This window comes from Lissotriton helveticus, chromosome 1_1 (assembly GCF_964261635.1).
Source record: "Lissotriton helveticus chromosome 1_1, aLisHel1.1, whole genome shotgun sequence".
NCBI classification, from domain to species: Eukaryota; Metazoa; Chordata; class Amphibia; order Caudata; family Salamandridae; genus Lissotriton; species Lissotriton helveticus.
In genome coordinates this window covers 1,042,486,283-1,042,513,967 of record NC_136057.1, presented here as the reverse complement: position 1 = coordinate 1,042,513,967, position 27,685 = coordinate 1,042,486,283, and the positions used below count along the sequence as shown (strand labels likewise).

General features: G+C 47.4%; 1 protein-coding gene across 1 annotated transcript in view; it reads right to left on the bottom strand.

The window, feature by feature from the left end:
• The window catches only part of NCAPH2 (non-SMC condensin II complex subunit H2), a 391,747-nt gene that overhangs the window by 96,451 nt on the left and 267,611 nt on the right, over window positions 1–27,685 (bottom strand). Inside the window, exon 17 of the mRNA XM_078677885.1 lies at window positions 4,436–4,504. Within this exon, the coding sequence (XP_078534011.1) occupies window positions 4,436–4,504 (69 nt within the window). The remainder of the gene's footprint in view (window positions 1–4,435; window positions 4,505–27,685) is intronic.

Sequence of the window (27,685 nt, the reverse complement as noted above, 5' to 3'; positions counted from 1 at the left end):
CAGATCTTTTGACTGGGGGAGTGTGTGACATTGATCCACATTCAGTCCATCACTTGTTGTTTTTTGCAATTGCCGCCCTAAGTGCGCTGGGGATGCCCAGACGTGGGTCCCAGGCACTCCACACCACTTGGAGTCAAGCTAGCCGGGCTGAAGAGAGGTGTTACCTCGAAACCGGTCCGGTCCTCGGATGCTTGATTCCGGTCTGGGAAAGATATGGCTGTTGTAGTTCGGACTGGACTGTTCCCATGGGGCAACAGGGTCAGAGCTGATTTGCATAAAGCCATTATCTGACCCAGGGTGGTGTGGAGTGCAAAAAAACGATGGATTTGGGCCCAGATCTTTTGACTGGGGGAGTGTGTGACATTGATCCACATTCAGTCCATCACTTGTTGTTTTTTGCAATTGCCGCCCTAAGTGCGCTGGGGATGCCCAGACGTGGGTCCCAGGCACTCCACACCACTTGGAGTCAAGCTAGCCGGGCTGAAGAGAGGTGTTACCTCGAAACCGGTCCGGTCCTCGGATGCTTGATTCCGGTCTGGGAAAGATATGGCTGTTGTAGTTCGGACTGGACTGTTCCCATGGGGCAACAGGGTCAGAGCTGATTTGCATAAAGCCATTATCTGACCCAGGGTGGTGTGGAGTGCAAAAAAACGATGGATTTGGGCCCAGATCTTTTGACTGGGGGAGTGTGTGACATTGATCCACATTCAGTCCATCACTTGTTGTTTTTTGCAATTGCCGCCCTAAGTGCGCTGGGGATGCCCAGACGTGGGTCCCAGGCACTCCACACCACTTGGAGTCAAGCTAGCCGGGCTGAAGAGAGGTGTTACCTCGAAACCGGTCCGGTCCTCGGATGCTTGATTCCGGTCTGGGAAAGATATGGCTGTTGTAGTTCGGACTGGACTGTTCCCATGGGGCAACAGGGTCAGAGCTGATTTGCATAAAGCCATTATCTGACCCAGGGTGGTGTGGAGTGCAAAAAAACGATGGATTTGGGCCCAGATCTTTTGACTGGGGGAGTGTGTGACATTGATCCACATTCAGTCCATCACTTGTTGTTTTTTGCAATTGCCGCCCTAAGTGCGCTGGGGATGCCCAGACGTGGGTCCCAGGCACTCCACACCACTTGGAGTCAAGCTAGCCGGGCTGAAGAGAGGTGTTACCTCGAAACCGGTCCGGTCCTCGGATGCTTGATTCCGGTCTGGGAAAGATATGGCTGTTGTAGTTCGGACTGGACTGTTCCCATGGGGCAACAGGGTCAGAGCTGATTTGCATAAAGCCATTATCTGACCCAGGGTGGTGTGGAGTGCAAAAAAACGATGGATTTGGGCCCAGATCTTTTGACTGGGGGAGTGTGTGACATTGATCCACATTCAGTCCATCACTTGTTGTTTTTTGCAATTGCCGCCCTAAGTGCGCTGGGGATGCCCAGACGTGGGTCCCAGGCACTCCACACCACTTGGAGTCAAGCTAGCCGGGCTGAAGAGAGGTGTTACCTCGAAACCGGTCCGGTCCTCGGATGCTTGATTCCGGTCTGGGAAAGATATGGCTGTTGTAGTTCGGACTGGACTGTTCCCATGGGGCAACAGGGTCAGAGCTGATTTGCATAAAGCCATTATCTGACCCAGGGTGGTGTGGAGTGCAAAAAAACGATGGATTTGGGCCCAGATCTTTTGACTGGGGGAGTGTGTGACATTGATCCACATTCAGTCCATCACTTGTTGTTTTTTGCAATTGCCGCCCTAAGTGCGCTGGGGATGCCCAGACGTGGGTCCCAGGCACTCCACACCACTTGGAGTCAAGCTAGCCGGGCTGAAGAGAGGTGTTACCTCGAAACCGGTCCGGTCCTCGGATGCTTGATTCCGGTCTGGGAAAGATATGGCTGTTGTAGTTCGGACTGGACTGTTCCCATGGGGCAACAGGGTCAGAGCTGATTTGCATAAAGCCATTATCTGACCCAGGGTGGTGTGGAGTGCAAAAAAACGATGGATTTGGGCCCAGATCTTTTGACTGGGGGAGTGTGTGACATTGATCCACATTCAGTCCATCACTTGTTGTTTTTTGCAATTGCCGCCCTAAGTGCGCTGGGGATGCCCAGACGTGGGTCCCAGGCACTCCACACCACTTGGAGTCAAGCTAGCCGGGCTGAAGAGAGGTGTTACCTCGAAACCGGTCCGGTCCTCGGATGCTTGATTCCGGTCTGGGAAAGATATGGCTGTTGTAGTTCGGACTGGACTGTTCCCATGGGGCAACAGGGTCAGAGCTGATTTGCATAAAGCCATTATCTGACCCAGGGTGGTGTGGAGTGCAAAAAAACGATGGATTTGGGCCCAGATCTTTTGACTGGGGGAGTGTGTGACATTGATCCACATTCAGTCCATCACTTGTTGTTTTTTGCAATTGTCGAGGCAGAAGCATGCAGGCAGGGTTTGGTACCAAGTCCATAGCTAGTCTTTCGTTCTTCAGCTTTTCTTTGTCCTTCTTCGGTCAGGTGAATCTGCATCCCTGGTGTCAGGGGGGCACCAAAATACTGAATTTTGGGGCATCAAGGGGAGTAAAAGGTAGTAGTCAATGCGCTACTCACCCTTGCGGTTACTACATCCCCCATATGACCACTTCCGGCGGGGAGTGGGCACAACCCTGTCCCAGAGTTTCTAATTGCACCACAAACAAAATGGTGGAATCCTTTTGTGACTTGGCTGGTAGTGCAACACGCCTACTGCCTAGCTAATTTCCCACCTGTCCTGGTGTCAAATGGCAGGGGGTGGCATCTCTCAGGTCTGGGGGAACCCAGGGTCACACATCAAAGGTGACGGGGGCAGGCATTGTTTCTGGCCTCAGAGAGTGTGGTCTCCCACCTGCAGGGGCTCATTAACCGGTCTGTGGTGGCAGGCTGGACAATACCAGTCAGCCAGCACACTAGAAGACTAGTAGGTTTCTGGGGGCACCTCTATGGTCATAATACATCCAATACTGGGATCAGTATGGATTTATTAAGGCAAGGTGTTTAATACCGCACACCATAGGTTTCAGTGATGCCATCATGTAGCTAGGGAACTCCTAATGACCAGTGCCCAGTACATTTACTTAAAATGGCTTCCCTGTTCACTTTTACCATCTAGTAAATGAACTAGTCAGCACAGGGACATAGCTGCTCAAGCAGATATGCCCTCACATGTAATAAAATGCACCCTGCCTTACAACTACAAGGTCTTCTTAGGGGTGACATACTTATATTACATGCAGGGACTTTGGCATGGCACACAGTAAGTGTGTCATGTTGTGTTTTCACTCCTGGTTTGCACCATGATAGTCTGCAATGACAGGATGCATGCAATTTGAAAGGGGGACCCTCTTTAGTACCCATGCCCTAGGTATCAGTGGTAACACTTACTAGGGACTTGCACTGGTGTTAAAGTGTGTAAATTCGATCATTTTACCTTGTTTTTGGCGAAAGAGCACTGGCGCTGAGGTCTGGTTAGCAGGTCTCAGTGCATTGTCAGAGTTGAAAACCAGCACCTAGTATTCAACAATAGGGGGAAAGTGGGGTGACAACAGCAACAACATTCTAGTTTCCTACAAAGAGCAAGGAAAGCTGAAGAGATCAGTTCTGGAACACAATGGTTAAACCTGGGTAGCAAGTCTTCAAGACATCCACACAAGCCAAGAGATGCCACATCTGATTTTCGAGGGAGGTCTCTGGTGAACGTAATATTTTCCCTGTATTGTGGACAAAGGCTTTTTCCTCTCTCAATCTCATTCAAATTCAGTGTTTTTTTTTTTACAAACATGACAGCGTTGGAAAATGAGTGTTTGTGGGAGGTGTCAAAGCACCAGTGTCTCTGTAGCGGACTACCTGCGAGGACCAATATCCTGGTAATCTCAGTCTCTGGTCCACTGAATACAGGCAGTGAACAACCATATACTTTATTTTTCCCTGTACCTGTCTGGAACTAGGCAACTTAGTTGGCGGTCTCTCTTTTACTCTCGGCTGCTTTTTTGAGGATCTACAGCCTGTGGCAACTGAGTCTTTTGTTTTCTGCTTCTTCTTGGGGCCCACCTGTTTCACATCAGTCTACAATGCCCCAACAAAGGCAGAGTACATTCTGACACACCTTAGTCCTTAGCCTATCGGTGTTCAACTGACACCTCTACCCAGGTTACTATAGACCCGGTTTGCTACCCAAATACAACAGATCACTCTCTAGGTCGCTTAGGCCTTCTGGTCACTTAACAGGTTAATTCAAACTTTGATTCCATCCCTTCAGGCAGCCCAGCTCCATTTGTAAGGTTTGGGGATACATCCCATACAATTTCAAGTAACTACTCTTGCCATAAGGACATCATTTTCTGTATGGGTGTACTGCAATAGAGCAAACTATGTTACAGGAATAAAGAGCTGTTCCACAAGTGATCTGGAGTGCCATTAACTTACCCAAGCCGGCATCGGACACATGGCGAGATGGCAAACCACAGGGTAGGTCTTCGTGATCCAAGTAATCATCTAAATTGAGAAAGAATAAAGTTTACTTAATGCGTTTTTTGAAGAGATCGCACTGATAAGAATGTATTTTTTCAAGCAGGGGCACTGGTTACTTGATTCCATAGTAGTATGTAATCTTGTATAAGGACTTAATTAATACCTGCTCTAAGAATGTAGGGGACAGATGATATCAAAAAGGGCACGTGTGCAGTTCAGAATACCAAATATAACATTTTTAGTGAGTGATAAAATGGCATTAGCATTGGTCAAGTATAGGGCAATTTATATTATATGAATATTACATGTAGTGTGACAGGACATTGCGTGTCAGATTAACAGAGCACAAGCAAGACGTCTACTGTATCGCATACATAGTTGATAGAAGACAGGCTGTGGAGTTGGTAGGCAGCACTTCCATATTCTTTGGCTGCTATGAGTGGACTTGTAGTCACCCTCTACACTATATGAAGATTCCATAAAGTTGCTCAACATATATAACGTGGTTCTGGATTGTTCTACATCTCCAGGGGACCAACCACAAGGCTTTGCACTATACTGTGCTCCCATACACCTGAAAAGAGGATTATATGCACCTCTGGTTCTTTGTATACTGTGTCAGTTAATACACAGCTAAGTTGTATGTTTGCAGATATGCCAGGAGCAGTTGTAGGATCCGTTTAGAATGAATGCCATCTGCTGTCGATATCCAGCAAATATGTTACAGAAGAATAAGGAACAAAGATAACATAAGTGATTCCAGGCATCAAATAGAACTGTGAATATTAAGAGATGTAGTACAACGACCAGCTCATTGTGAAGCTGTTGGAACATAAGTCCTCAGCATGCTTGGAAGAGCATGCCTTGAGCATTTTTCTAGTTTGCTCTGTGTTCTACCCTCAGGGAGTAGAAACATTCTGAGACATCAGAGTAGGTCTTCTTGTTGAGAGGGGCACTCAAAGTGCACTTATCTTTTTCAGACTCTTGTTACTGTCATCTCCACCCAGGCTACCAAACTGTCATTGGTAGCAGTCAAGCATAGTCATGGATATTAGGCCTTTTTTTACCTCCTTGTTAACTCTGTGTCACTGGGGTATTTGGGTACTATGACCGGGACATGCAATGATGTTGCATGTGCGCATTGTCAAGAACGTGTGTTTCACTGGGTAAGGATGAACTTGTAGGCAGTGGACTTGCTGTAAACCAAGCTAGTATTTGTCCTGCTGGACATTTGAGCTCCCCAGTTTCCTTCCCAGATCCTCACAGAGGTCTGGACAGCTGAGGAAGTAGCCTTCTTCATTCCCTAGTTTAGCTCAGGTTACCCCCACTAGGATGAATAAAACCTCTCCTCTCAACCCCCTCACCCTTTACCCAATTCCCTAGGTGATGGTCATCTCCTGCAGCAAGGGCCTGAGAGTCTGGAGCCAACTATTTTTCCTTCCAAGCTGATACCAGTACTAGGAGCTGATAGGAAGGCAGATTGCTCTTCAGGAGAGAGTGAATATGCAGGTAACAATGTTTCTCTTAACAAGTAGACCCTCTGAGGGTTGTCACTCTCATGCCCAGACTAGGACTAAGGACTGGACCCACCTAAAGACAGGGTCATGCCTACTAGAGGATCATCCTGGGCGCCAGCTTACAGCAAGGATGACTTTGCATCAGCCAAGTAAAGAACTCAACTGACTTCGGAGATCTTTTAGCTTTAGCTGTAGTACAAAGTCTGCTCTGGAGAACTACAGCACTTGAGTTAGCTGTCCAGGACATGAAGTATGTCTGCTTGTCGATGTCAGGCTACAGAGAAAGCCAAATTACTTTGTTCCCCAACAAGGTTGAGCTGGTCTTAGGCCCTGTCCTCCACCAATACCAGTGCCGTATCTTCTAGTTGCTCCCCCTGAGCAGTCAGTCGGGCATTGGGGTAGTCCCTGGAAGAGGCCACGCCAAGAACAGTTAACTGCATTTTCTAGCCCAAGAAGTTCCAAAGATTCCAATGTTTGAACCCCAGGAAATGACCGGTTTCCAATTTTGCTGTGTCCAGTCCTGTGACCAGCACTAGGTGCACCTGTGCCTCTGGGCACTCCACCTATGAAAAACTGTGACAGTGACCCGTGGGTCCCAGATCCCGGTCCCTTATCTATTGCCATCTAGAAACATTTATTCTAGGTGTACTTGGGCCAGCCACAATTCCCTAAAGCTAGCTCGATGACTACTTGACTAATGAGACTCCAATTTACAGTGCCCGACTGTAGGAAGCTGGCTATGTATATACTATACCAAAGTGAGGTATAGTGTGCACAGAGTCCAGTGGAACACCCAAAGGTGGGCAGAGGTAAAAGTTAGATAGAACCTTATTCTCTATTTGTAGTAGTGTGGGCAAGCAGTAAGGCTTTATCAGAGGGTAGTGTTAAGAACTTGTAGTACACACTCCGTCAGCAAATGAATTCACACGCTCAAAGACTGAATTTCAGACCAAAAGTTTTTGTATGAAAATATTCTTTTAGTTATTTATTTCTAGAACCAAGCAAGCCTGGCACAGGTAAGCAATAAATACTTTACAGTAATAAATGCTGATTGTAAAACAGTTCACTTGCAATTGTAAATGTACTATGGTTTGACTTACAGTATTGTTTCAGAGAAATGCAATCACTTGTAAATAAGGTACATAGATTTGAATGAGATTTTCAGTAAAATAGCAGGTAAGTTACTTCTGGATTACTTTTCTTACTCAGTGCTGTATGCCTGGATAGAGCACTGGGACATTTCCGGTACACAGGTGAGTAAAAGCGTTTTTGTTAAATCGTACAATTTTAGAGAATTTCTTTAGGTTTCAAAACTCCACACTTAACTTTTTCAGGAAAAAGTGTCAATGTTATCCTACGGAGGAAAATATGGTTATCGTTTTTTAGGTACGTATCGGTAGTGGGAGTTGAGGTTCTGGGGGTAGATTCAGTGGTCGCCCAGGGTCAGTGATGCACTTTTTTTACACCCTCAGCGGCACTAGGGCGTCCGGGTGCAGAGTGTTGAGGCCCAATGTTATCCAATGCGGGATAGGGAGCCTCCGGTTGGTGGCTACTGGCAAGCAGCCCACTGGGTTTTAGGAGCAAAGCTCCTGGACTTTAGCTCAGGGCAAATGGGGCAACAAATTAGCACCAAAGGTGCACCCTCAGCGGCACTAGGGTGGCCGGGTGCAGGGGGCTGTTTCGAGGTCGGATGCCCTGTTTCCAATGGAGAACCACTGGTTTGCAAATGCACTGCGGGCAGGGAGAATAAGGACTTCTGGGTGCAACCACCACTTCAGGAGGTAAGTTGGGAAGTTAGGGGTTGGTTAGGCACCAGTGTTTTGGGCACCCAAGGGCATGGGGCTTTGGGTGCAGGGGTGCCTTTTGGGGTCCGATCTTCCTACCAGCTCCTGGTCGCGGTTAGGGGGGCCTTCTGGATTTAGGCTGCAGGCATCGGCTGGTATGGGGTCGCCAGATCTTGGTTCAGGATCGCTGGGGTTACCTCCTTGTGCTGTTTGCCCACTGGAGCTCGGGCCGTGGACGGCGGGTGCAAAATGAGGCGGATTCGCGGTTTCCGGCTGCTGCCAGAGGTTGCAGTTGAACAAATCCGGTGTTCACGGGAGAAGCAGTCTTTGGAAATGAAGGCAGGCAGATCCTCCGAGGTTTTTGAGGTTGCTGGCTGCAGGACACACCAGGAGTTTGCAGGAGCAGGTTCGAGGGGAAGACAGGCCGGTGGAGCTGGGACCAAGTCATTGGGCATCTTCCTCTTGTTAGCTGCTGCACGGTCCTTTTCTTCTGGTTTCTTGTCTGGATCTGTGGAAGCAAGGTTCAGGGGTGCACCTAAATACCAGATTTAGGGGTGTTACAGGTAGGTAAAAGGCAGGGACCAATGGGTCCCTTCCCTGAGTTGGGTACCCTCCCTAATAAGCCACCCTTCATTGGGAGGGGGCATGTCCCTGCCCCTGATTGGCTGAGTCTCTCCATCTTAAAGATGGGGTGTACTGAGAGTTGTGCTTCAACTCGCTTCCCCCACCTGAGGGAAGGAGTTGGCAGAGGTGTGCACACCTCTATTCCTCACTTGTTTTTCTTGCTAGTTTTCCCGCCCTAAGTGGGGGTCAGAACCAATGGGGACGGTCAGAAAGGCGGCAAGCCTTTGAAGCTTCACCTTTCTGAACCATGCCCATCCTGGGGGAGGAGGCTTGGCACTTCGTCCCAGGATGTGCATTGTTCCAGGCCCCAGAGAGCAGCAGGCTCTCGACCCAGGGGTCCAGAAACATCTCTGGTGGTGGCAGCTGAAAGCAGCCACTCAACCTGGACAGTAGTGGTGGGTTAGTTTTCAGGGGGCATCTCTAAGATGCCCTCTGTGTGCATTTTTCTTTAAATCCAGCACTGGCATCAGTTTGGGTTTAATGTGTGAGAAGTTTGATACCAAACTTCTCAGTTTTCAGTGTAGCCATTTTGGTGCTGTGGAGATCGCAATGACAAACTTCCAGCACCATATACTCTTAATGGCAGCACTGCACTTACAATGTCTAAGAATGGACTTACAGACTGTAGGGGTACAGGGCTCATGCACCTGTACCCTCACCACTGATATAGCACACCCAGCTAGAGGGGTGAATGATCTATGCCAGGGCAGTGGTTTGTAGGCATGGCACATAGTGATGTGTGCCATGTCGACTCTTCACTTTGTTCTGCACTAAAACACGCAGCCTGCAAAGGCAGTGTGTGAGGTACAGGACCTCTAAGGGTGGCACAATTAGTGCTGCAGCCCTTAGAAGCCTTCTCTGGTCACAGTGCCCTGGGTACCTGTGGTACCATTTACCAGGGGCGGACCTGTGTCCAGAGATGCCAATTGGGTTGTGAGGAACGGGAGGACATTGACGAACTTACCAGGGTGTCACCATGGGGAGAGTTGACAAATCAGGCTGTACTTCAAGATCGGCACTTGGTTAAAACGCAACCATACTCCTCTCATGTTTACCCACAGCCAAACACTGGAGTCGGCTCTGACCCGGAAGGACCGCCTACAGAAACCGGAAACACTTCAAGGGGACCAATGAAAGGAGGGCACCAGCAAGAGGAGGCGGCCAAAATTGATAAAACGCGGGAGGTAGGTAGTACACCGAGAAGGGAAGACGGACCCTGTGTACAGACCTCAGAATAAGGAGAGAGAGAGAAGACGCTGGATTGTCAATCATGAGACGAATGGGAATGCCTGAGATGTTTGTGGCGACTGTGGAGTTACTGTACTCGGCTCCCACCGCCCGGATACGATTGAATGGCACCATTACTGAAAGCTTCACGCTCTCAAGAGGTACCCGACAAGGATGCCCTCTATCCCCGCTCCTGTTCATCATCGCGATGGACCCTCTGGTACGACATTTTCCGGACAAACACCTCCACAGGGGGCTCCAGTTCCGCACCGGGCCACTGCTCCTCTCGCTATATGCCGACGACACGGTTTTGTATGTTCGGACTCCTCAGTCCAACTTGGAGCCGCTGTTGTCAGAGATTGCCCGTTTTGGCGACTTCTCGGGCCTTAGAATAAATTGGCATAAATCGGTCATTTTTCCACTCACCCCCTCCACCTTGCAGTGGAACTGTTCGTTTCCTCTAGAGTGGTGCGCCGACTCTGTGAAATATCTGGGGATTCACATCCACCTGGACACAGTTTCCATTGTCCGTTTGAATTATGGTCATGCCCTCGATTTTTTGGAGGATCACACGGAACGCTGGCTCCGCCTCCCACTGTCTATGGCTGGCCGGATTGCCATCATAAAAATGATTGTCCTCCCCCGGTTCTTGTATTTATTCAATAACATTCCGATCCCCCTCACCAAGATTTTTTTTATTTCAACTTTGCTCCTTGCTGCTGCGTTTGGTATGGGGCGGTAGGAACCCACGGGTGGCCTGGCGCACTCTGACACTTCCTTACGAGCGTGGAGGGTTTGGCGTGCCGGATTTCTATCTTTATTACTTAGTAGCACAGGGCTCGTACGCTTACCCCTGGTTTCACCCGGATGCCAGAATTCCACATCTGAAACCTGAAGCTGATTTGGCCCTCCCTGTGGCCCTCCCTTCCATCCTACCTAGGGGACTCCCTCTGGACCCTCAAGACATACAGCCTTTATCCACTACATGTTGGGCTTGGGACAAACTGCGACGCCTGCTTCATGTTGAGAAGCTATATTCACCTGCTCTACCATTGCCCAACCCTCACTGGCTCCCCATTACAGGCGAATCGGTGGTTCGGCGCACACTGTCCAAATTCCAACTGCACACGGTCGGCGATCTTTTCCCAGACGGCCATGCTTTCTCCCTCACGGAGGATCACCGTTTCACAGATAGGACATTTATGGACTCATTCACTCTGACTAGGCTTCGCTCAATGCTTAGGGCTGAATTCCCCACATATCCGCTCCCTCCTGATGACACCCCTGCACTCACATTTATCATACAGAACCAGTCTGGGGCGCATGTTGTCTCTAAGCTCTACAGGATGTGCCTTGCCTCGGTCCCCTCCTCTGACGCAGCGGTGCGCTCCGCTTGGGAGAGCGACCTGGGCATCCAGATCACGGATGACCAATGGGCGGCGTGTTGTTCCACCACGAGAGAAGTGTCCATTAACACCAGACATAAACTCATACACTTTAAGTTCCTGAGGAGGATGTATCACACTCCCGCACTTGCACATAGAATTGACTCTAGCAGGTCGCACCACTGCCCTAAATGTAAAGCCCCACAGGCGGACTTCGCCCATCTCTCCTGGACTTGCTCGAAACTGACTGACTACAAGTGCACCGGGTTCTGGGAGACATACTGGGCATGGACTTGCAACCCATCCCCGAAATTGCGCTGCTTGGTTATGTTGCAGACTTCTCGCGTCCCCTTCGAAAGCTGGCATCCATTGGCTTTCTTTTGGCCAAGCGAGAGGTGGCATTGCTCTGGTGTGCTAGGCGCGCTCCGACTGTCCGCGCTTGGCACCGTAGTTTGGCCTATTGTAACGTCAACAGTGTTGAATATTCTGAACAGATTCCACTTGCTTCCAGACCGAATGACATATGGGAGTTATACCGGAGGTATTTGGCGAGGCTCGCTCAGGAGGCACAGTCCCGAACGGTTAATCCCTTTGTTCCTACGGGGGTGGGCTAGGGTGGGCCCCGCATCCACGCGGAAACCGCCTCCATTGTTATTTTTCTGCGGGACGCATAAGATCTGCACTGCAGCACATTGCTACCGGGCACCCCAGTGGGTGGTGGGAAAGACGCATGCACTCCCTTGGGTGTTGCCTCCTTAATGGGTGAACTCGGCTGTCACTCCTATGGTGCTGGGCGGTGGCCCGGCCTGTACCTGCAGGCCCTGATGTTTTCATTTCCTATTGCTCCACATAGAGAATGGAATTGTTCCTTTTTAGTGCTGACTGAGCTGCTCTACTGTACTCGCAACCTAATTGCTATGACTTACTGTTTGCATGTTGCTTGTAATTTTTTCTTTGGATTCTATATGGTTTTTCTTTTTATTTCAAGTTTCGTCAAAAAGCAAAAATGTATTATTGCACTGTGTCATTCTAGTAGTTGGCAATCCCTCTGTGATACATTTCATTATTGGTCATTGACACCACGAAAACATTTCGATATTTACCTTGCTATGTCTGTATGTGGAAGTGGATTGCCCTCTTGTGCAATAAACAGAGTTACAAAAAAAAAAAAAAAGAGAGAAGACGCGGGACCAGAGAGAGAAGACGTGGGACCCGAGGGAGAAGACGCGGGACCCGAAGGCGTGAACGAGACCCAACCAGACGAGACCGGAGAACAAGACGAGAGCCGGTGCGAGGACTGGTGGTGTCCGGAGGATGCTGGGTAGTGGTCGCAACTCTGGAGAGTTGCTGCGGAGCCGGAGAGTACTAACGGCTGGAGGATAGAGGAAGGTGGGTGGCAGGGTTGGGTTAGAGGGAGAACGTACCCAGACCTCGGGACACAGGGGATTTTGCAGGACATTCAGGCAGCATTTTGACATTACTTTTGATCCCATAACTTGTGCCAGTCTGTATAAATCCCCTTCCTGATATGTTGTAATAAGTCACAAGTCACACTCCCAAAATCCCTTTAGGCACTAATTAAATACCCTCCCCTTCCTTCCCTCACTATTCAGGCTTCAGAGGATCACGACGTTCTGCACAAAAGGTGTGGTGAAGGGTCAAATATTCGTATAAGTAGAAAGCCCTTATCTCACGGCTTCCTCCTTTCTTTCTCCTATGAGCCTTCGGGGACCCCATCCTTCCACCAAGAAAGAAGAGCAAATACCTACATCCGTGGGATTATCGTCCAGCTCGGGATCTTCCCAAACATCTTCGGACGAAGAACAAGAAGCAAGAACACCGACCACCCCTGGTACCTCCACTAGTGAAAATAAAAATCTTTCTTTTCGCAAATTTATACAGTCTCCTCGCCTGTATATCAAACCCGCCCTCCCACAAGGGTGTAGGGTTCAATACAGTTTTAGGTAAAGAGCATAGGCCCTGGTACCTGATTAGCAGGAGCCCAGGGCACACTCAGTCAAAGTACATCAGCAATTCAGCCAAAAGTGGGGGCAACCATGCAGAAAGAGAGCACTTTCTAACACCGACAAGAAGCACCCATAACCAAACCCCTCCTGTGTACCTACAAGGGTGCTGGTCCCTTTGCCGCTTGGATGGGTCCACTAGCAGTTTGGGGAATATTGGATTTCATAGCAGGTGCATTAGTCACATCCCATGAATGAAATATAGCCACAAGCTACTGAAACCAAATAACTGCAAATATTGTCTAACTTGAAGTACAGCACTATGTTATATTGCTTTAGTTACTCAATTTCAGTCTCATAACACTAGAAGAGAACATTCGTTTTAGCCTAATGTTGATCCGTATAGCTGGGCAGAGCTTCACAACCAACTTCATAGGCAATCATTGCCTATAGACTACAATAGTAACTGTTAATTTATGCTTTTATACTTTTTGGGAGCAGAACTCTAACCCTGAATGTTAAGACTTATGGTTTCCACTTAGTTTCAAATGTAGTATATGTTTATTATGTAGATTAAAATACTTCTCTTTTATAACGTAAACCACTGACTCTGCATAAGTCTATTTCTAAAATGGGAAAATGGGAAAGATTGAATCATTCAACTTATTCTGGTCCCAGGTCACTGTTGGTAAATGTAATAAAATTTAACAACTGGAACGCAGCAGCCACATACTGCACTGAGACACCAGGAAAAAGTTCTCAAAGTAGCACTGTTGGATAGTTGAGGTAATCTTCGATAAGACTGCTCCTCAGCATTACAAATAGCTGTACTTTGAACAGAGTTTAAACAAACAGTCTAAGGTGATTCTTGATATCACCCACTTCTACTGAATGCAATGTTGAGCATAATCGTGAGCTTGGCTATGCTTGGAGAAAGTTTGTGCTTCTGAATCATACTTTTGCCAGAACTCAGATTGTGTTTTGGGCTTGGCACGACCAGTAACATGCCCACACAGTATGCCCAAGATAAATCTGGCTGCTAAACACACTGCTAAATGGGAAACACCCATCTGTAACAAACATTCTCCAAAGAGAACATCCTTTTGGAATTCGCAGCCTTCTTGCAGAATCTGAAGAGTAGTGGCTATAATTGCAGGTTAACAGGTTTCCGCAATCTATCTTTGAAGATGTAGGCTAGCTGGTCTGGAGACCGTGTGGCTCCTATTTCCTTGTACTGAACACAATATTTAATCTTGTCCACCGAGTTCTACTGTTGTTGGATGTCTTGTGGGAAATAATTGCAAATGAATGGTCTAACAACAGCTTTGCTATAAATAGCGGTATAAATGCAATAGTTCTCAGAACTAATTTGCTATTCAGGAAGACAGTAGAACAAGTTACTGGCCTTCGGAAATGTGTTTTCTGGTGGATACTCTTTGTAAATCACATATTCCTGATGTTTAGTATATTCCAAGACGTAAAATTGGAGCTGCAAGATTTTGCAGTATAGCCCTTGAGCGCCAGTTGGTGGTGTCACGTGACTCTCCACTTCAACTCTGCTCCTTCCTGGATTTGAAGGCTGGAAATGACAGCTGGAGTTGCATGTAAGTGCCTCCCAAGCGCGCTGATGTCAGTTTCTTTCTTTACACTCCCTTGGACACAAAGCTAAAAAACAATTTAATTTTGCCAATGTGCAGATCTCAAATTTGGTACGTTTTTAGTTCTGAAGGATTCCATTCCAAGGATGAGGAAGCAGGAAGGTAGGGAGGAATCTGCGGTTAGATTAAATGTCCATCAGAAAGAGAGTTACCAAAGGTAACTAACTTGTTATTCTGAAGAATACTTCTAACCGCTAATTCCTCACGCTTAGAATAGATAACAAAGCAGTCTTGTCCCCGGTGGTGGAGCTGTGGAATGACTCCGATCAAAGAGTCTTGCAGGACTAAAGGGCCAAAAAGCCCCTCTAACCAGACCTAGCTGTCAAGGCAATATGCTTCATAGATATGGGCACCAACGCACACGTTGTGGCCTTACAAATATCAACGACAGGCACTACAGCTGCCAGCGCAGTGATAGCAGCCTTGGACCTCCTAGGATGAGCCCTCAATCTTTGTTGAGGCAGTTTCTTGGGCAGCACAAGGCAGATAAACTTGGATAATATCCTCTTCTGCACTGTCATGCCTTTCTTTGCTTAAGAGAATCCCACAAAGTGCTGATTGCCACCCGAGGGTCTTTGGTATGATCAATTTAAAATGTCATCCACAACCACAGAGGCAACCCACCAACCTGAACCAGGGGCAGACAATAAGTATTCCAAACAATAGTTCAGGAGACCAATAGCAAATCACAATTATGCGATTAATCAAGTGCAAATAAATTTCACTTTTCAACAGAAAAAAGAAAAACAGGAAAAAGGGAATAAAGAAAGAGGAAGGGAGACATAAATCAACACTGTCAACAAAAGATAAAAAATATCACAAATTTATTATAAATAGTGCGCTCAAACAATATACTTGTTGGTTTATACAAAAATAAAAGACATATAAAAGAAACCAAACATGTGGCAAACCGTAATTATGTTATGGGAAAAAGGGTACAACATATACAACATTTATGTGTGCACTAAAATTTATAAGCCACAGGTGCGTCGACGGCGTTTCAACCACAGTCAGAAATTTGCGGTCATCTTCAGGACAGAAACATTTCATTGAGCATCAAAGTTTATTTAAAATTCAGGCTGGAACATTTTCATTCGTGTTTTGTATATATATACAAGGTTTCCAATTTTGGTTTATACAAGGGCAATTCCCATTCCGTACAGGTCAAAGATGACTAAAGTTATTCCACTGGAATGTAGTCAGGAGAAAAAACGGATTTTCAATCCTCCATCCAAGGCTTATCAATAGTGAGCCTGTTATAATAGATTAACCACAGGTCGCAAGGATCCTGCTGCCACGAGGATTTCCAAAGGAGTGAGTTTAAAATGTCAGCACTTTTTGGGTCTAAACAATGGAGTCTCCTCTCCTCTTTTGAGGGGGGAAGCAAAGAACATCAGAAACTTGAAGGACTGTCCAACATAAAAGAGAGTTCCAGTGTTTGGTAGAAAGGTCGATCTAGACCTCTGCACTAGTCTATCTAGAAAGGTGGTGGTGTAGGCTAGCTGGAATGACAGAGCTGAAGTTTACTCATACAACAAGCCCAAGTTACAGCAATGAGAAAGACCAGCTTCAGGGTCAGGAGACAGAGGACAGACATGCAGCTTCCCAAAAGGAAAGCACATAAGAACATTAAGGACCAAAGTAAGGTCCAACTGTGGCATCACAAAGGGTTTAAGAGAAAACATGTGGATTAATCCTTTGGGAACTCACATCACAACAAGTGATTGAACAAGGACGGTTGTTTCAGTAAACACAACAAGCATTTACAATGCAATGGTCTCGTCTTTGTTAAAGTTAGAGCTATTGGCATTGCTCATGACATTATTTTTGTTTATGTTTTTGTTTTTAAAACATATAAATAAATGGCATTGTCATTTACAATGCCAATAGCTTAATCTCTCGCGAATGCGAGCCCTATTGCATTTGCACCCACACAGAGAGCCCCCCCCACACACACAGAGCCACACACACACACACACACACACGCACGCACACACACACACACAGAGCCCCCCACACACACACACAGACATACAGAGCCACACACAGAGTCACACACACACACACACACACACACACACACACACACACACACACAGAGCCACATACAGTATTGAATGTGGCGGGGCTGTGCCTTAGGGAAAGTTTCACTCTCCATCTAACTTCAAAGGGCCCCTTCAGCGTCCCTCCCACCCACCACCAGATGAGACTTTGATCTGCCTCTGAGGCGCAGAGAGCAGGCACGAACAAGGGGTGGGTGGGCGGACGCCCCTCAGTGGTCCAGACATGACCAGCGTTCACCCACCCCAGACCAAAGCGGAGCCTGAAAACACCCCCGCCTCAAGACTCCCTGGGCCCATAGCCGAAGCTACCTGGCTACCGTGTATTACCGGGCTTCAGAGCAGAGGCGGCTCAGTCACAAACACCGCCGATATGTCAGAGGGCGGTGTGGGTGTGTGCCTGGAGGGGTGGGGGTGGACCCTTTGGGATCAGAACATAAGTCAGTACACTTACTTCCCTGAAGAGTTTGTGATTTTTGTATTGTCTGGTTAGTTATGTGTATTAAAATGGCCATTGGAGTGCTCATCAGTAGAACCACATAATAGCGCTATTTGTGCTAATGTGTTACTCGAGGGATGACACATAATGTACTGAAACTTTACCCATACTAAACACACTGAGAATATGGAAATGTCACACACAAGCAAAGCAAAAACGCAGAAGCTATGCCCACCCGTACCCGAATGTCTTTGATCATGTCCTGAGTGAACAGCCCTTTCTGCAACAGGAGGTCCCAGAGATCGGCCACCTGCAGCTGAGTGACCAGAGGCAGCCTTTTCCGCTGCAGGAGGCTTCGCTGGAGCTCTTCCATTTCCATGAAATTAGAAACTATCCGCTCCCACGAGTCCCCGGAAGTTTGAATGCAGAAAGTGTGCCATGGTGTAAACAGAACACCGAAGAAAGCTGCGTTCACCGGAAGTCAACGCCTTCAAAAAAATCCACGAACCGGAATGTTTTTACGACTTGCCCGGAAGTGTATTCGGATTACCCTCAACTTAAACAAAAGTGGAGAACAGGGAATGGCTCTTGCTGCTGCAACACGTTGTTTTGCCTTGGCGTTTCTAGAATTTCTGTACCAAAATCATGGGTATTTATGATTTTGTATAAAATGACAGAAAGTAGAAATACAATAAAAGAAATTCTAGCCAAAAGTGCCACAACAGCTTTAAACTGTTTAACGACTCTTTACCATGAAAGCCTCGGTCCCAACAGTAGCGTATACATTTTGCCATACTAATACATGAAAGGACATGTAAAAACGGGATATGATTAAAAACATTACAGGTAAATCAACCTTGCGTTTTGTTTTGTATGTCTTGTATTGCAGATTTATGTAGCGCAAACTCGACCCGAAGGTATTGAGGCGATTTACATGAGCACTATGCTAATGATTTATGGAAAGAGGAGAGCTGGAGTTGTGAGGCATTTTGAAAGCGCGAGGATGTGGATAATATATAAGATCAGGATTGATGAGGGCTCAAATCTTTCATGAATTTTGCAGTGTTGCACGCTCTCCTCAGTAGCAAAGAATCACGCATGTTGCATCGCCTGGGGAGGGGAGGCTGAGCGCTGTTCCAAAATGTTTCCCTCGTGCATTACCGTAATGTATGTTGTAAATGGGGCGGGAGCAGAGCGGAGGAACAGCTTGTACGTTGGCGCTTCACCCGCAATACCACAATTTAACAAGAACAACCGTGTGCGAAAAAACGTTATATGATGCATGAAAAGGCACGTGAACTTAAGCAGTCCACATTTAAATTAAGAAGGCTCGCAGTGCCAATGCAGTCATCCAAATATATCATTGTAAATTCTTGTTGCCTTAAGCACCGATGCCTCTATTCAACTTCACCTAATTCAAGGCGGCCCCATCCTCGAATGAAGGAACAGCCTAGGGGAAAGAGCCTGAAACCTGCGGCCTCCCGAACTCATCCATCTGCCATAATTAATTAAAACCCCACACCCCGGTCACCATAAGACCAGCAATGGAGGCGGCCCGCTGCTCTCCCGCTCGAGAAGAAGCACCATAGTGGGAGCGCGGGACTGCGCTCCAGAGCCTGGGGGGCGTGAAGGTGGCTCAGGCTGGTCTGGAGGCGGTGGCTGGCCTGGCGCTCTGTCTCGGCCGGGGAAGGGGGGGGGAGAAGGAGCCGGCGGAAGGCGGGCACACACAGAGCCCAGCGGCAGCCAGGGAGCGCACCGGCCAGGACGGGAGGGGGAGAGCCGAGGAGGGGAGAGCCGAGGAGAGGAGAGAGGTGAGAAGAGGGGTGGGGGGAGAGGAGGCGACGAGGATGAGGTAAACACGAAGGAACTAAGCCCTGTCCTTTTCATGATAAGGGGGCGTGTTTTTCTTTCTCCCTCTTCTCCATTGGCTGGAATGTAAACAACGGGCGTGTTTTTGACTGTTGTTGTTACATTTCAGCCAATGGAGAAGAATGAGAAAGAAACGAAAACACACGCTCCTCAATCCGAAAAAGACGGGGCTTAGATGGAAAAAATGACATCACAGAAACCTCTTCTCCAATGGCTTGCCGCCGTTTAGGAAGCCAGCCAATGGAGAAGAGGGGCAGGGTTTACCCTCGCTACTAAGAAACATAAAATCTCGCCAGCGAGACTGCGCATGTGCGCAGCCTACGCTAGCCAAGACCTAAAAAGGCAGAAAGGTCGACAGATCATCTTTAAGTGTGCTACTGCAAGTCTTTGCTGGGCCAAAGACAAAACACACAATTATACACCCTTGTCTGCAACTGGTCTGTATTACGGGGACCATGAGAGGCCATAAACTCGTTCCAGCAATCAGCATGAACAGACTTTGTGAAGGATGCCTGGCAGTAAGCAAGACATTCACTACTTTGGGAGGAAGATCAAATGCAGTCAAATGCTGCTTTTCGATCTCCACGCAAGTGGTGTCGATTGTGGAGGCTCAGGAGCAAGACCCTGCCCTGCTGCTGCAATAGAGGATTCTCCTGTGGCGGCAGCTAGCTCAAAGGACAGATGCTCATGCCCATAGGTTCCGCATACCACACTGTCCTGGCCCAATCAGAACTACTAGGATGCCTTAGGCCCACTCGTTCTTGATCTTCTTTACATCTCGGGGCAGGAAAGGTAGCAGCGGGAAGGAATTTAGGAGTCCCATGCTCCACTCTAGGCAGAATGCGTCTCCGAGAGAGAGGATTCTACAGAACTTCAGCGTGCAAGAGAGTTGATATTCTCAGCGGTGGTGAAGAGATCAAGCCAAGGTTCTCTCCATTTCTGAAGACGTCCTACGCCACCTCAAGGTGTAATTTCCATCCGCCAGCTAAGTTTGTCTGCCCTGCCATTTACATTTAAAGTTTCTGCCAGGTAGTGTATGATTAGGGAAATGCCCTGATGATACTGCCAGCCATGTAACACCAAACTGCCACAATTTGAAAGTAAGAGGCAGTGGCAGCTCCTCCGCTAAGGCGGAGGAGGAACGTCCCACTGCTTTGCAGCAGTGTAAATAGAGGGAAACTAAATTGATAGTAACATCAAGTTATTATCATTTTATTTTTTCCTCCTGTGGAAGCTTTGCGGGACTTGGCGGGGTGGGGCTGCTCTGCTCTCAGAACAGGGGGAGGAGTGGTGGGCACTCTAAAAGTTTGCATGAATGTTCGGCGGGCCGTCTCAGGACGGCCAAACATTCATGAGCACTTTGCATGTTCTCCACAAAGGCTGCATTACAGCCTGGGTAGAGAAGATGCCCAGGCTCCCAGTCCCAGCCTGAGTGCCAAACCACAGCGCTCAGACTAATCACAACACTGCACTGCAGCTTTGTGATTAGCTTAGGAGCCTGGGTGCTTCTGGTTTCTGGCCTGAAGTGGAGGGGAGATGCGGCGAAAAGGTACTTTTTTCCCTTAATTTTTACACCCCTTACCCCAGATCTGTGCCGGCCACCACAGGTTAGAGGGCACCTAGAAGCCTTGAGAATCTTAAAAATGGACACTGGTAACACCATTATTTGCACTATGGCGAAATATCTAGTGTGTGCATGGCAGATTACGGCCAGACTCCTGGCAACTATTAACCCAGATAAGAGCAGTGATTCTAGTGTACAATGCAGGGACTGATTAATTGTACCCACCAGGAGGAAGAGGGGGAGGGGGCAAATCAGTGGCAGCCTTTGATGCCAGCCCCTCTTCGCCTGCTGCTTCAGCACATAGAATTATATGGGGATTCTCTTTTCATCTCTCCAGCTTCCATAGCTCAGTCTTAGCTATAAACATTGGCACAAAGGGTCTTACTGCTTTATAGATGATTTTACAAGGTATTGTTTTTATGCTATTATTACCAAATCAAGTATTTTATTTATCATACTGTGCATTTAGTAGTATGGAGTCTTCTTTTGGGTGAAACCAGCTAGACTACCAACTTGGAGGCAAATTAAAGCAACTGAGAAGTTAGATATTACTAGCATTTTATATATTAGAGCTGCATTTTTGGAATAATGTAGTGTAGCCAAGGAACAAATCTTTATGTAAAGCTTATGTATTTTTGTACAAAGTCCTGTGGCTGCTGTAAATAGCGTATATATTTGTATTTAAGGTACAGTGGTGACCACATATTGTATTTTCACATGTACTCTCTATGTGCTCTTATATGTTTTTTGTAACCGAAATAAAGTTGAATTGATTGACTGACTGATATAGTTTTAGAGGCACAGGGCCTCCTGGAGCAGGGCCCAGGATCCCACCCTGCCCTGCTTGTTGCAGTATCACATGGCAGTGGTGTTGTCCGTGAGGACCTGAACTAGCCTCCGATTTCCACCTCTCCCATATGACACTCCATCACAGCAGTTATGCGTTGGTCACTACCGTTCACTTTGGGTGGAGTAGAGTGAGTTCCAATTGTGGTCGAGCAGCCACCACTTTTGATCTTTCACAGCCTCCTCCGAAACTTGGTTGGAATCGGGCAAGGTCTTTTGGGGCTGGTCTCACCAAGACTTTGGATCCCACTGAAGAGCCCGCATGTGCCACCTGACATGGTCGACAAGCAGGATGGAGGGCAGCAGTCCAAGAAGTCTCAGCCTTTCTAACTGAAAAACCTAGGACTGAGCAGAAACATCTGAATCATATCCAAATATCCAAGACATTCTGATCCAGAGGGAAGGACCGGAAATGCACTGTATCCAGCATGACTCAGATATAAATGAGATTCTGCAAAGGGATCAAGTGTAACGTCAGCATGTTGCCAGTGAACCACAACTATGTCAGGAGGTTCCCTTTCATCTGGAGGTGGTCTACAACTGACTGTGATAAGCCCATCTTCAATAGGCAGTCGTCAAGGTAGCAGTGGCGGCTACTTTGTTAAGGCAGAGAAGCATCGCCCCACAGCGTTTAAGCAGCAGATCAAAGGAAAAATAAAATGATAACTGAATGTTATTATAATTTTATTTGTTTTTGCTGCTGAGGATGGCGCGGCTGTTCAGATGAAAAGGAGGGCATAGAAGGAGTGGTTTGCCACCTCCAAAGTGCACATGACCGTTTGGCCAGCCTCTCGAGCTGGCCAAATAGTCATGCACACTTTCCCTGTTCTCCACACAGGCTGAGCGTCAAACCACAACACTCTGACCCATCACAACGCTGCAATTGCGTTAGAGTGAAAAGGTACTTGTCGGTTCAGGACTGCTCCAGGACGCACCCTCGTTCGAACCGGATTTGGTTCGAAGTCAGACAGGACAATAGGATCCAGGTCCTCCTCTGGTGTCTGGGCGAGAATCGACACACCAGGAACCAGTGTTGATCATGGTGTCGAATGTGCGTTTGAATTCAGAGCTGAACACGAAATATGATCAGGAAGCACAAATGGCAGCAAGGGCAGATATGCCAGCGATAACGACTGGAGGCTTCTGCGGATTTGTGGGGCTCGAAGGTGTGCCAGAGGGAGCGGGCAGGATGCCAAAATGCACAACATGGCTTCCTTCAAAGTCTCAATTTGTTGCGACTTCTCCGACAGCCACCCATATATCTGTGGCATCAGCTCCTTGGAGGGGGACCTGGAATGCCATTGAGAGAAGCTTGATGTCCTCCCAACTTCTCAGAGGAAGAGTGGCGACACATCAACAAGCCTTGTTTAGTTTTCTTAGGCTTCTTTTAGGACTTCGACTTACTTGAAGATTTGGACCCTGACAAAGATGGTCGCGGGAGCAGCCCCGAAAACTGATCCACACTCTCTACTGCGAACAGGAATGGGGCTTCGAGATCCCAAATAGCCTTCGGATGCACAAGGTCACATTCCTCACATGACAGAATCTTGGCCTTAACCCAGACACCAGAGGCATACCTTTAGGGGATCTGTCACAGAGATCTGCTTGCTTAAATCCTGTAGTTTTGGGAGGGGACATGCTCCCTAGCACAATGGAAAATAATTTTGGGGGAACAACCTTATCAACTGGTAAGAAACAATTAGGAGCTAGCGTATGGAGGTGCAGAAAGAAAGTAGCTGATGACAGCATACTTGGGTGGTGCTTATATGAGGATCCAGTTGTCACTTCTGGGGCAGAGCGAAGTTGAGACCGAGCCACACACCACATCTTTTCGCATGCAGGAGCTATTCTGAGAAATCATTACAAAGATCAGGATTCTGCAGTTAGAAGTATCTATCAAAAATGATTTATCTGTAGAGTGTTCCTCAATATCATTCACTCTCCTGGTCAAAAGAAGTTCAATGAAGAAAGTGACTTTCCATTACAAAAACATAGGTCACATTGATATTTAAACTGAAAGGGTTACAAGAGCATAGGGATCGCCATAAGGAGTCCTGCCTGGGAAAATCATTCTTTTCAACCCATTCAAGAAATTCTGAATTGGTGGGATTTTGAAAAATATATCTTTAATGACAACTTAATGCACACAACGATTGCACAAAGACTTACTCTGATAGAAGAGTAGTACTAACGTTGTGCTTTTGCCAAATAAAGATAAGGTGCAACTACTAACTTCTAGGTATGACAAAGGCTATGAAAGTTTGTCTTAATGGAGATGCATGCTCTACTGACAGCTGACTGCTTAGAAAGAGTGCCTGTTTGCGCTATTTTTTAGGTCTCGTCCTTTACCATTCCGAAGGAATGGGAAATGGCGAGAATTCAAGTGCTCGAACTGATTGTCAAACCACCGCATTTTTTCGTGGCGTTTTCTTCGAGTGCACGCGCTTTTGGCCCATACACTTTCATGGCCATCTGTTCCTCAATGTCCCTCCCACCCTTCGTTTGATCTTGCCGCGAGTTCAGGCTAATGGCCCTCCCCCAGCACAGAGCGCGCATCGCAGCCGCACAGCACATCAAAGGGCTTCTCCCAGCATGTGCTGTGCGGCTTCTCCTCCCCTAATTATGTGGCCGGCCGTACTTGTGTTTCCCGGCCGCTCTTGTATTTAATTAGCAGCAGCAGCATTTCTCCTGCGCCAGGCCACATCAAAGGCTCTGTGCCACTTTCACCCACACAGCAACACTTACAGACACGCAACGCCACTCACACCCACGCAAGCCCACTATCATCCACGCAACACCACACTCACCCACGCAACGCCACTCACCCAAGCAACACCACTCACACACGCAACGCCACTCATCCACGCAGCCCCACTCATCCACGCAACCCCACTCATCCACGCAACCCCACTCATCCACGCAACCCCACTCACCCACGCAACCCCACTCATCCACGCAACCCCACAAACACACGCAACGCCACTCACACACGCAACGCCACTCACACACGCAACGCCACTCACACACGCAACGCCACTCACACACGCAACGCCACTCACACGCAACGCCACTCACACACGCAACGCCACTCACACACGCAACGCCACTCACACACGCAACGCCACTCACACACGCAACGCCACTCACACACGCAACGCCACTCACACACACAACGCCACTCACACACGCAACGCCACTCACACACGCAACGCCAGGCTACATATCATAAATAACAATCATTTGCATTGCTATAGGTCTCCCATTTACTTAAATTGAACATAATGGCATTGTAAATGACAATAACTTTCAAAAATTTTTACTTTTACAATAAATTGAAAAGGCATTGTCATTTACTATGCCAACAGCTTAAAGTTGCCTAAATGCAAGACTTATTGCATTGCAAATAGCCAATAGGGCTCGCTTTTGGGACCATCTAAGTGTTTATGCATGCGACATTTTATGTTGTTGCAACAAGGAAATTATGCTGCATAACTACTTATAAGGGCCCAAAAGCGAGACCTATTGGCAATGCCAATGCTGGTCTACTGAATGTTGAATCGGCAGAGTGATGTGATTTGGAACTAAGAACTGACATCTGAGCTTTATTCACCAATAGTAACATTGCAACATCAATGCATGTATATTGAGTATATGCGGGGGATATTGCCCATCTGCAGTAACATCAACATCCCTTGATTAATTGGAAAGAAGGTACTAAGAGGTAGACAGACCACCCTTGACTCAAACAGTGATAAAGTGAAAGGGTTTTCCTAGAACCATTGCATAGATTGGACTACAGAAGGAGCATGATATTAGGTTTTGAGCATTTGTCTGCCAGGACAGGGGCTGCTCAACACAGTATAGCATGAAGAATGTGTCCTCCTAGTTGGCATAAATCAGTTTTCACTAAACCTGCAGACATTTTTTAAGGGTTCTCATAAAGTCAAAACTTGTTAATGAGATAAACTGAAAACATCAAATTGCAGAGCAGGGCAACAGGTTCAGCTGATTTAAAGTCCACTAATATAAGGCACTGCATAATCTTCCGAAGACTGGGCTTCTAGTATGCAAAGGAGTTCACTTTTATCATAGCTATGATTCCTCTACAAACAGAACTTTACTATGAAAGCTACAGAATATTGTCTGCATTTCTGAGAGAACACAAGATTCACTGGGGACTGCAATTGTATCTGCAGCCAATGAAGTTTTGGGCAAGCATATTGTCTATGTGAGGATTATTGTGGAGCTGCCATGAAAGCTTTTGAACCTACTGGGTATTGATCTTAATCAGAATGGAAGTATGTTGAATTGGCAGTAGTGAGTGGACACCACAAAATTAATTTTAAGACAGTGTGTGCATGTCCCAAAGATAGCACTTTCCTATGCATAACAAGCAACTACTTAGAATATTTTTAATGGTATCTCGTAATACCAAATTCTGCACTTCATGCTTAATCAGCTAATTTTCTAGAGATAGCCTTTTATCGGAGAAAATGTCCATAGTGGAGATAGGCAAGATGGCGTCTGCTAGCCAGACGTGTGTGTGAGAGGTTCCGCTCGGACATCCCGGTGTCTTTCATACCTGAGGTCTGTGGCGGCTCTCGGCGGCAGTTTCCCGGGACATTCGGTAATTCTGTGTGGTGCTGGCTTAGGCAGTCCCCCAATGTTACCGGGGGGGGGCTGTAAGTGGCGAGGAGCAGCAAGTCGGCCGTTCTGAGTGTGGCTCCCAGCGGTGCAAGGTTGAGAGAAGCCGCGGAGCGAGTGGTGGGCGGAGCACGCCGGGGAGTTGCTGTGTTCGGCTACCTGGTTACTTCTACGGCGATATTTTCTGCCGGGATACATTGTATGGAGCTATTTCTCTCTCAGCAAGGGAGTGCGAACATTATTAATCCGCATTTTTGATGCCCTGGAAAAAGGAAACTTACCAAGTGTGCTTTGTATGGGTAAAGCGGCAAGTAAGTGATTTGGGAGCGCTGCATGCCGCGCAGCCGCTTCACAAATTAATCACTGCCCCGACACTGTGAAAGTCGCTTTCTTCTTTAACTTTGGAAAGAACTTTTTACGCGCGCTGTATATGGTCAAGCAAGTGCTTCAGGAGCGCTGTATTATTGCTTCGAATTTTTGACTGCGATAAGGCTATCAGGTCTGCTTCTAATTCATTAGGCTATGGGACCAAAAGCAGCCCGCAGCGGGAAAATGAATAGTTTCTTACCTGTCGGTGTAGTTTTGCAGCTTGAAGATCTTTCTGGATTCACTATGCTGTGCATATTCCGCAATCTGGTGGTTGGGTCCGGAATCGTAGTCTTTTTTTCTCTCGCTCTTTTTTTTTTTTTGTAGCCCAGGTGGGCATCGACGTCCCACCATTTGGTGTACCTTCGATGACGTCGGCATGCTTCCTGCGGAAGCTCCCACCCTCGGGCGCCATCTTCGGATTCTTTTATCTCTTTTTGTGTCCTTGTAGTGAATCCATGGCTATGTTTGTTAATCCTTTTTCCAACGCAATTCTTTTTACGTATCTTGAAAGCTTCAACTTGCTTTCTATTCCATGTGTTTCCACCCTCTTCTCCAGTCTCATCTTTCTGGCGGAGGCGGGTGGGTTCGCTAGTGAATCCAGAAAGATCTTCAAGCTGCAAAACTACACCGACAGGTAAGAAACTATTCGTTTTGCAGCGTGAATCTTTCTGGAATCTTTCTGGATTCACTATGCTGTGCATAGATTTTGTAGCGGTTTTGTTATCTTTGTGGCGGTTGGGTGGAAGATGAGCGTTGGTTGTTGAATATATGTTGAAGCACTCTTTGCCCTACTTGTGCTTCCTTGTTCATCTGTACATCCACGCAATAGTGCTTAGTGAACGTGTGCACTGAAGCCCATGTTGCCCATGGCATATGACCTGAATTGGTGGGTTGGCCAGAAAGGCAATTGTTGCTCCTTTCTTCCTGGTCGAGTGGGCCTGTGCCCCTCCTGTTAGCTCCTGCCCTGCTTGCTTGTGGCAGAATTGTATCGTTTGCGCGATTCATCAAGCTATGGTGTTCTTAGTCACTGGTTTACCCAGGTAACTGTTTGCGAAGGACACGAAGAACTGTTTTGTTTAACTGTGTTCCTTCGTCCTTTCAATGTAGTGCATTACTGCCCTTCTTGCGCCTAGAGTGTGGAGCGCCCGCTCGGCGCTTGTCGTGGGGTCCTGGAAGAAGCTAGGAATTTGAAAACTCTGATTCATGTGGAACCTTGACACCACCTTTGGCATGAAGTGCAGGTCTGTTCTCATCA